This window comes from Zonotrichia leucophrys, chromosome 26 (assembly GCF_028769735.1).
Source record: "Zonotrichia leucophrys gambelii isolate GWCS_2022_RI chromosome 26, RI_Zleu_2.0, whole genome shotgun sequence".
NCBI classification, from domain to species: Eukaryota; Metazoa; Chordata; class Aves; order Passeriformes; family Passerellidae; genus Zonotrichia; species Zonotrichia leucophrys.
In genome coordinates, this window is record NC_088195.1 from 2180595 (window position 1) to 2190873 (window position 10279).

Genomic DNA, 10279 nt, shown 5'->3' on the forward strand with positions numbered 1-10279 from the left:
TTCCAACCTAAATTCCACATCCCTTATGCTCCCTGTCCCAGGCTGCACTGGCAGAGAGCAGCTTCCCCCTGCTCAACAGCCCCACCATGATCAACACCAGCTCGGCCAGTGCCATGCTGCACGTGGGCCACGACGACGTCAGCAGCACCGTGGAGCAGGTCAACAGCAACGGCAGCAACAGCCCCCGCCTGTCCCCGCAGCAGTACAGGTCAGCCTGGCCCTGCCCGGGCACGGGGGTGCCCAGGGAGGCTGGCACGTGGGGCACTGGCAGCCCCCGGCACCAGGGTGGGGGGGTTTGGGCTCCTGTCCCCACAGGGTGAGGGGGTTTGGGCTCCTGTCCCCACAGGGTGAGGGGGTTTGGGCTCCCGTCCCCACAGGGTGAGGGGGTTTGGGCTCCTGTCCCCACAGGGTGAGGGGGTTTGGGCTCCCGTCCCCACAGGGTGAGGGGGTTTGGGCTCCCGTCCCCACAGGGTGAGGGGGTTTGGGCTCCTGTCCCCACAGGGTGAGGGGCTTTGGGCTCCCGTCCCCACAGGGTGAGGGGGTTTGGGCTCCTGGCACCAGGGTGAGGGGGTTTGGGCTCCCGTCCCCACAGGGTAAGGGGGTTTGGGCTCCCGTCCCCAAGGCAAGGGGGTTCTGGACCAAAAAACTCAGAGAGTTTTTGGTTTTGAGATCAGCTCCCTAAGGCTGAAGGTTCCCTCTTCCCAAAGCCACCAGGAGCTGCTTGTGGGCAGCTCTCAGAGTTAGGAGGGTTTTGGCTTCTGCTCCCAGGGTGAGGGAGGTTCTGGACCAAAAACTTTGGGGAGTTTTGGGTGGTAGGACACAATCCCTGAGGCTGAAGGCTCCTCCTCCCCACAGCCACCAGGAGATGCTTGTGAGCTCCCATTCCCAGCAGAGCAAAGGGGGTTTTGGCTCCTATCCCCAAGGCAAGGGTGTTCTGTATCAAATAATTCAGGGAGTTTTGGGTGATGGGATCAGCTCCCTGAGGCTGAAGGCTCCCCTTCCCCAAAGCCACCAGGAGCTGCTTGTGGGCAGCTCTCAGAGCAAAGGGGGTTTGGGCTCCCATCCCCAGGGTGAGGGAGGTTCTGGACCAAGAATTTCAGGGAGTTGTGGGTTATGAGATCAGCTCCCTGAGGCTGAAGGCTCCCCCTCCCCGCAGCCACCAGGAGCTGATTGTGGGCGGCTCTCAGAGTTTAGGAGGGTTTTGGCTTCTGCTCCCAGGGTGAGGGAGGTTCTGAACCAAAAATCTGGGGAGTTTTGGGTTGTGGCATCCACATCCCGAGGCTGAAGGCTCCTGTTCCCCACAGCCACCCCGTGCACGTGAAGGAGGAGCCAGCTGAGGCCGAGGAGGACAGCAGACCCGTGTCACTGATGGCCACCACCAACCAGAATGTGACGATCGCCGACGACAGGGACCTGGAGGAGGAGCTGCCGGTGGAGGACTTGTCCTAAGGACTCCTTCCTCCTCCCCCAGCCCGGGGCAGACCCTTCCCACCCTCCTGGACGGAGACCACGCCACGCTCCCACCTCCCCAAGGTGACCTTGGCGCTGTCCTGGTTCTTTCAAGGCACTTCCACAAAGCAAAAGGGTTTTCCTTGGGACGATGACAATGACAATGGCACCGACCTGTTGCTGCTGGCGTGTCCCTCACGCTGCCACTGCCTGGGGACAGACTGGCCCCACCACGACATGGAAGCAAAACCCCAAGAGCTGGACTTTTCCTGCCCTCCTGCCTTGGTTAGTGACTGGTGGATGAGGATGGTGGGTTGGTTGTTCCTGTCCAGAATGGTCCCTCCTTCCTTCCTTCCTGCACGGAAGGCACCTCTGTCCCCTGAGCCCTGGGGAGCCGTGGCAGGGCCCTGCTGTCACCTCTGTGTCCCCCAGTGGGCTTTGCACTACGGAGGGATCGTGGACCCTGCCCACGTGCTGCCTCCACCCAGCTTTGGGGGAAGAAACAGCAGAAACGGGGCTGAGTCCCGTGCAGGGTGTGGGGTTTGGCACGGAGCTGGGATGGACACCGAGCAGCGCGGTGCTGGGACCGTGTCCCTTTGTCACCTCTGCGGGGCAAGCAGAGCAGCCTCCAGGCTTGGCCACCCTCCCTGAGCCCCAGCTGGAGGGGGGCTGCTGGCCACAGCCGTGCTGACCACCCCAATAGTGCTGACCAGCAGTGCTGACCAGCAGTGCTGACCATTCCCATCATTGCTGACCACCCCAATAGTGCTGACCATTCCTATCAGTGCTGACCATTCCCATCAGTGCTGACCACCCCAATAGTGCTGACCAGCAGTGCTGACCATTCCCATCACTGCTGACCACCCTGTCAGTGCTGACCATCCCCAGGAGCACTGACCATCAGTGCTGACCAGCAGTGCTGACCATTCCCATCAGTGCTGACCATCCCCAGCAGTTCTGACCATCAGTGCTGACCATTCCCATCACTGCTGACCATTCCCATCAGTGCTGACCAGCAGTACTGACCGTCCCCAGGAGCACTGACCATCAGTGCTGACCATCCCCAGCAGTTCTGACCATCAGTGCTGACCATTCCCATCACTGCTGACCATTCCCAGCAGTGCTGACCATCCCCAGGAGCACTGACCATCACTGCTGACCATTCCCAGCAGCACTGACCATTCCCAGCAATGCTGACCACCCCAGCAGCACTGACCATCACTGCTGACCATTCCCAGCAATGCTGACCACCCTGTCAGTGCTGACCATCACTGCTGACCATCCCCAGGAGCACTGACCATTCCCAGCAGCACTGACCATCACTGCTGACCATTCCCAGCAGCACTGACCATTCCCAGCAGCACTGACCATCAGTGCTGACCATCCCCAGCAGTGCTGGCAGCACGGTCACAGCTCCCTCCTTCCTGCTGGCCATCAGCCACAGTGCTGCCACCTCGCAGCCAGCAGGGATGGCCACTGCTCCCACGTCACTCCAGGCACTCCCAGTGCCCCCCATTGCACCCCCAAAGCTGGGCCAGGGGAGCAAAGGGGCACCATCCCCACAGCTGAGCACCTGCAGGGGACCTGGGGGTCACCAAAGGTGGCCCTGGAGGATCCCTGTGGTGGCCAAATCCTGCTGCTGCTGGTGGGGTGTGGGGGGAGGAAATTCTGCTTTTCATCTTTTCTTTTCCTCATCCTTTTGTTTGCGTCCAGATGGGAAGATACCAAAAGATTTCTTAGAGACAGAAGGTCCGTAGTTCAGGTGAACAGATGGTATTCATGCCAAAAAAAAAAAAAACAAAAACCACGAAAAAATTAATAATAACGAGAACAACACAACCAAACGCCCCTCTTCTCCCTGCTCTTTCTTTCTGGGGTGGTGATGTGGGCACCCAGTGCCAGGGAGGCAGTGTGGCATTCCCAGTGTCCCGTGGTGGCTTTGGGGAGCATCCCCTTCCTTGGAATCCTCACCTTTCCCTGGAATCCTCCCTTTCCCTGGAATTCTCCCCTTCCCTGGAATCCTCCCCTTCCCTGGCACAGCCAGGCTGGCTCTGGCTGTCCTGGCACCCAGCAGGATCTGCTGTGATGGACCTGGAGCTGCTCTGGGTTTTCTGGGCTCTCCAAAGTGACCCCAAGGTCTCCTCCATCCCTCTTTGTCCCGTTTTCCTGGGATGTGACATTCCTGGGGGTTGTGTCACCGTTGGCATCACGGGAGCCGCGTTTGGGGCTGGAAGTGCCACACCCGGAGCCTGTCCCCGTGTGCCACCTCTGTCACCCCCTGTCCTGGTTTGAAGAGGAAGTGAGGGTTTTTTGGGATGCTGTGGTCAAACAGCACCCAAATGCTGTGACCAGAGCGTCCCAAAAATTCCTCACTTGGTTTTCAAACCAGGACATCCCCCCGAGGGGCTCCTGGAGCTGTGGGGTGAGCCTGGACATCCCTCATCCTTTTCCTTTCCCCTTCATCCTTTTCCTTTTCCCTTCATCCTTTTCCTTTTCCCCTCATCCTTTTCCTTTTCCCCTCATCCTTCTCCTTTCATCCTTTTCCTTTTCCTTTTCCCTTCATCCTTTTCCTTTTCCCCTCATCCTTTTCCTTTCATCCTTTTCCTTTTCCCTTCATCCTTTTCCTTTTCCCCTCATCCTTTTCCTTTCCCCTTCATCCTTTTCCTTTCATCCTTTTCCTTTTCCCCTCATCCTTTTCCTTTTCCCCTCATCCTTTTCCTTTCATCCTTTTCCTTTTCCCTTCATCCTTTTCCCCTCATCCTTTTCCTTTCCCCCTCATCCTTTTCCTTGCCCGGCGCATCCTCCATGCCCAGCCGGCTGCAGGGACTGGGGTGTCCCTGTGTGTCCCCCTGTGTGTCCCACTCGCTGGGGCGGTGCCCGGGGGTCTCTCCCGTGCCCGGATCCCGGCGTTTCCCCGTTCCCCCCGACACCCCTCTAGGTGTCACCCGTGCCCGCGGCTGCCGTGCGAGCGCCGCGACTGCGCTTCCTTCGCTCCTTCCTTCCTTCCCGGAGCGTTCCCGGCTCATTCCCGGAGCGTTCCCGGCTCATTCCCGGAGTGTTCCCGGCTCATTCCAGGCTCATTCCAGGCTCATTCCCGGAGCATCCCCGGCTCCGGGACAGGCTTTCCTTCCCGAGCATCCTCGGACCGTTCCCGGCTCATCCCCGGCTCATTCCCAGCTCACTCCCGGTTCATTCCCGGCTCATCCCCGGTTCATTCCCAGCTCACTCCCGGCTCATCCCCGGCTCACTCCCGGTTCATTCCCAGCCCATTCCCGGTTCATTCCCGGTGCATTCCCCGTGCCCGGCCCCTTCCCGAGCTCTGCCGGGCACCAAAGACCCTGCCCGGGCTGGGGGGCACCAAAGAGCCCCTTTTGCTGTGCCCATCCCATTCCATCCCATTCCATCCCATTCCTGCCCAAGGAGCTGCGAGGCATTTCCCCCATCTACTTTACTTTTTCCTCTTTTGCTCTTTTTTATTTAGGTTTCTTTTCCTTTTTTCTCTCCCTTTTCTCTTCTCCTTTTTTCTTCCTTTTTCTTTATTCCCCTTATTCCCCCTTTGTCTTTTATTCCTTTTCTATTTTTCCTTTATTCCCCTTATTTTCCTCTTTTCTTTTTGCCCTCATCTTTATTCCTGTTTCCCCCTCTTTGCTCTTTCCATTTCCTTTTCTCTTTTTTCTCTTTTTTCTTCTTTTTTCTTTCTTTTTCTTCTTTCTCTTTTTTCTTCTTTTTTCTTCTTTTTTCTTCTTTTTTCTTCTTTTTTCTTCTTTTTTCTTCTTTTTTCTTCTTTTTTTCTTCTCCCTATTTTTTTCCTTTTCCCTCTATTTTTCTTCCTACTTTCCTTTCCTTTTTTTCCCCCATTTTTTCCCCTTTTTTCTTCATTTTTTCCCCTTTTTTCTTCATTTTTCCCCCACTCTTTAATTTAAATCACCGTTTGGACAAGTTTACAGCTGCCATGGGGGTTTTTCTCACCTTTTGCTGCTTTATTCCCGGGAAGGAGCAGGAAGGACCTTCCAGACTTTGGGATGCTGGGCCACCCCTCAATACCCTCCGCAGGGAACCTCTGTCCCCATCCAGCCTTTTGGGATTTTGGGAATTTTTATCCCTCTTTGCCGGCTGTTCAGCTGATTTTTGGGGGGGTTCTGTAGCTGCTCCCCTTTTTTCCCATTTCTCACTCTTTTCCTTCACCTTCCTCCTCTCTCTTTTTTTTTTTTTTCACCTCCTTGGGGTGTGATTTTTATTTTTTTTTAATTTTTCCAGAGGTACAAACACCCCCAAAATGCATCCCAAGGCCTGCAGATCCCCATGGATTCAGCCCAAATCCCCCCCAAACCCAGGGGCTCCTTCCCCTTTGCTCTGACAATTCCCGACGCTCCTCAGCCCCATCCAAAAGCACTCCCTATATATTATATATAAAAAAATAAATCTATCCATATAAAAGAGGATTTTTTTTTTTTTTTCCTTAAAACACAATGCACAGGTTTGGAAAAGCCCAGTGGCTCCAGGTGATGCTTTTTTTCCGCCCCACCCTGGGAATTCCACGATTCCAAAGGGAAACGTGCCTGGTTTGATACTCAGGGGTAAATTGAATTTCTTCTCTTACCCCCACCCAGCCCGGCCAGCTCTGCAGGCTCCACCTGAGCCCAGGTACTGAGAGTCCCCTCCTGCCTCGCTGCCTCCTCCCTTCCCACCCCTCTGCTTCATTTTTGGTTGGAATTTTCCGGAATTCTGCGAGTTTTACCTCAAAACGCTGCTGGGGAGGGAGGGAGGGAGGGAGGATCAAGGACCAAACGGAATTGTGTGTCTGTATATATTGAGATAGAGATATTCTGGCTGTCAACCTACCAACACAAATTGTTCTTTTTTTTTTTTTTTTTTTAGGGGGGGGTTATTCTGTATTTTTGTGATTTATTTTCTGTTTCTCTCCACCCTTGGGGGCAGCTGAGGGCACCTCCCTGGACCTAAAGGCATTTTTCTGGTATCTCCCACGGAAGGAATTATTCATTTTCCATGGTTTTGTCTTTGTTTTATTGTGTTTTTTTTTTTATTTTATTTTATTAATTCCTCAATGATTTCTTCTCCCCACACCTGGGGACGGGGGGGTCAGAACCCAGCGCTGGGAGGGAAGGAGGAGCTGCTGAACCTGCACCAAACCAAAGGGTTTTCTTTGCTTTGTTTACACCCCTGGCCAACCTCAGTGCCCCGCAGCATCTCCCTGGGTCTCGGTTTTTATCCTGGAAGCGTTGGGGAAGGTCGGGACATTCCAGAGCCAGGGGCTGGGCTGGGAGGGCTGGAGCTGCGACAGATTGGGGACATCTCCCCTGGGGACATCTGGGAAGCGCCAGCATTGCCACCACCTTTTTTTCTTAATTTTTTCCTCTTTTCTTCCTATTTTTTCCTATTTTTTTCCTATTTTTTCTTCTTTTTTCCTATTTTTTTGGGTTTTTTTCCTATTTTTTTCCTATTTTTTCCTATTTTTTTCCTATTTTTTCCTATTTTTTCCTATTTTTTTCCTATTTTTTCCTATTTTTTCCTATTTTTTCCTATTTTTTCCTATTTTTCCTATTTTTTCCTCTTCTTTCCTTTTTTTCCTATGTTTTCCCTATTTTTCCTCTTTTTTCTCTTTTTTCCTATTTTTTTCCTATTTTTTCCTCTTTTTTCCTATTTTATTCCTATTTTTTCCTATTTTTTCCTAATTTTTTCCTCTTTTATTCCTCTTTTATTCCAATTTTTTCCCTTTTTTTTTCCTTTTTTCCCCCTCTTTTTTTCCTATTTTATTCCTAATTTTTCCCAATTTTTTCTTATTTTTTCCTCTTTTTTTCCTATTTTATTCCTGGTTTTTTTCCTATTTTTTCCTATTTTTTCCTCTTTTATTCCTATTTTATTCCAATTTTTTCCCTTTTTCCCCCCTTCTTTTTTTCCTATTTTATTCCTAATTTTTCCCACTTTTTTCTTATTTTTCCCCGTTTTTTCCCCGGTTTTCGCGGCGCTGGGTGGGAAGGCGATGCTGGGCAGGTGGGGTGAGGTCCCGGGGAGGGCGGGTGTGTAAAAAGCGACCCCGAGGCTCCTCGTGCTGTATAAAAGGAAAATCCCGGCTGTGTATTTGTACTCCGAGCTCTCCGTGTGTCTGCGTGGGCAGACGGTAAACCCTTGTACAGTAGGTCTAGCTGCATGTAATCTGTATGGACAATGGCATTATAAAATGCAATAAAAGAAATTACCTATCGTGCTGCTGCTGGGCCTCGCTTTGCTTAATCCTTCACCCCAAATCTTTGGGATTTTTGCTCACCCCAAATCTTTGGGAGTTTTACCCCCCCCAATCCTTTACACCAAATCTTTGAGATTTTTACCCACCCTGATGCTTTACCCCAAATCTTTGGGATTTTTGCACACCCCAAATCTTTGGGATTTTTGCTCACCCCAATGTTTTACCCCAAATCTTTGGGATTTTTGCTCACCCCAATGTTTTACCCTAAATATTTGGGATTTTTGCACACCCCAATCCTTTACCCCAAATCTTTGGGATTTTTGCACACCCCAATCCTTTACCCCAAATCTTAGATTTTTGCACACTCTGATCCTTTACCCCAAATCTTTGGGATTTTTGCTCACCCCAATGTTTTACCCTAAATATTTGGGATTTTTGCTCACCCCAATCCTTTGCCCCAAATCTTTGGGAATTTTACCCCCCCTCTATGCTTTACACCAAATCTTTGAGATTTTTACCCACCCTGATGCTTTACCCCAAATCTTTGGGATTTTTGCACACCCCAATCCTTTACCCTAAATAATATTTGGGATTTTTGCACACCCCAATCCTTTACCCCAAATCTTAGATTTTTGCACACTCTGATGCTTTACCCCAAATCTTTGGGATTTTTGCTCACCCTGATGCTTTACCCCAAATATTTGGGATTTTTGCTCACCCCGATGTTTTACCCCAAATCTTTGGGATTTTTACCCACCCCGATGCTTTACCTACCCCGAATCTTTGGGATTTTTGCCCACCCCGATGTTTTACCCCAAATCTTTGGGATTTTTGGTCACCCCTGAAGCACAACTGGGGGAAGTCACTGCCTTGGATAACCCAGAGCCAGCAAAGCTCCCAAAGACCTCAAAAGAACCAAAAAAAAGGAGGGAGAACTTTGGGGGTTTTGGGTTTGGTTTTTACCTAAATGAGCACTAAGAAATTGGAATATCAGGAAGGAAAATTTCCAAAGGGTTCCTGCTCCAAGATTTCCCTGGTGTTTTGGGGGTCTCTGTGGCTGGGATCAGGGCTGAAGGGACCCCAAAACACTCGGGCCACTCATCCCAGTGGGATTACTGTGAACCCCCCTGCTTTGGGGGCTCAGAAAATGAGGAGAGGAAAAATTGTGGGAAGGAAAAGCCCAGGAAAAGGTGGGAGCAGGCCCTGGATGGGATTGGACACCTGGATGGGCGTCAGCTCCCACTTCTGCCACCCCAACCTCTCCAAAAACCTCTGCTCATCCCGGGCATTGTGGAGTGCAGATCTGGGGATTTTGGGGTGTGGATCTGGGGGTTTTGGGGAGCAGATCTGGGGGTGATGGGGTGCGGATCTGGAGGTTTTGGGGTGCAGAAAAATTAAAAACTTCCCCAAAACTTCGCTCTGTGCTCCTTCCCGGGTTTCCGCACAGAGCGAAGTTTTGGGGAAGTTTTTAATTTTTTTCATCTTCTGAAGATGAACGTTCATGGGGCCCCATTTTTTTTTTAATATTGAATGTCCATTTCCTTCTTTTTTTTTTTTAATTATTTACAGAAATAGCTCGTGACTCATCAAAATCTTCTCAGCAGCACATGTAAAACACTGGGGTCATTCACTGCAGACCCAGGCAGGCAGGCAGAGCAGAAGAGCCTTGAGGAGCTTATTTTGTTTAGAGACTTTGTGTGTGCACAGGGACAGGGAAATTCTGCTCCACAAATCAGGGGGTGATGGCTCAGACCCCAAAAAAACACAGCCCGGCTCTGTCCCAGCCCCATCCCGCCACACTCTTTCATTCCTTGTTTTCCAGGATCACACGCGTTTTTCTCTTGTTTATTTATTTTATTTTCCAAGCCTCTGCCCAGGGATGGATGCCGGGAATGTTGCAAAACCTTCTTTGAACAGAAAAGTCGAGGTTTTAGTGCTAAATCCTCGCCGGAGACAGGAAGGTCAGGGAGGTTTAAATCTCCCAACGCCTCCAGTCTGGGGCATGGGGAACCCACAGGGTTTGGGGTGCAGATCTGGGATTTTGGGGGTGTAAATCAGGGGAGTTTGGGGTGCAGATCTGAAGTGTTTGGGGTGAAGATCTTGGGATTTTGGGGATGTAGATCGGGGGATTTGGGGGGCAGATCTTGGGGTTTTTGGGGTGTAAGTCAGGGGGGTTTGGGGTGCAGATCTGGGATTTTGGGGTGCAGATCTTGGGGTTTTTGGGGTGTAAATCAGGGGGGTTTAGGATGCAGATCTGGAGAGTTTTGGGTGCACAGATCCAGAGGTTTTGGGGTGTAGATCTGGGCGCTATGGAATGCAGATCTGGGGGTTTGGGGTGTGGATCTGGGGTTTTGGGGTGTAGATTTGGGCATTATGGAGTGCAGATCTGGGGGTTTTGGGAGCGGGCCTGGGGGTTTTGGGGTGTAGATCCAGGGAGGTTTGGGGCACAGATCTGGGAGGTTTGGGGCACAAATCCAGAGGAGCTTGGGGATGCAGATCCAGAGATTTTGGGATGTAGATCCAGGGGTTTGGGGATGTAGATCCAGGCGTTTTGGGGGTGTAGATCCAGGGGAGGTGGAGCCCAGCCCCTGCTCCCCCCGAGGAGCACCGGGAGCTGCGAGAGCT

General features: G+C 51.6%; 1 protein-coding gene across 4 annotated transcripts in view; it reads left to right on the forward strand.

The window, feature by feature from the left end:
* Positions 1 to 3256, forward strand: part of FOXP4 (forkhead box P4) — a 61208-nt gene extending 57952 nt beyond the window's left edge. For all 4 annotated transcript variants that reach the window (XM_064733101.1, XM_064733104.1, XM_064733103.1 and 1 more), the window contains exons 16-17: positions 42 to 208; positions 1305 to 3256. In XM_064733101.1, the coding sequence (XP_064589171.1) occupies positions 42 to 208; positions 1305 to 1449 (312 nt within the window). In that variant the 3' untranslated portion in view covers positions 1450 to 3256. The remainder of the gene's footprint in view (positions 1 to 41; positions 209 to 1304) is intronic.
* The last annotated feature ends 7023 nt before the right edge of the window (positions 3257 to 10279 follow it).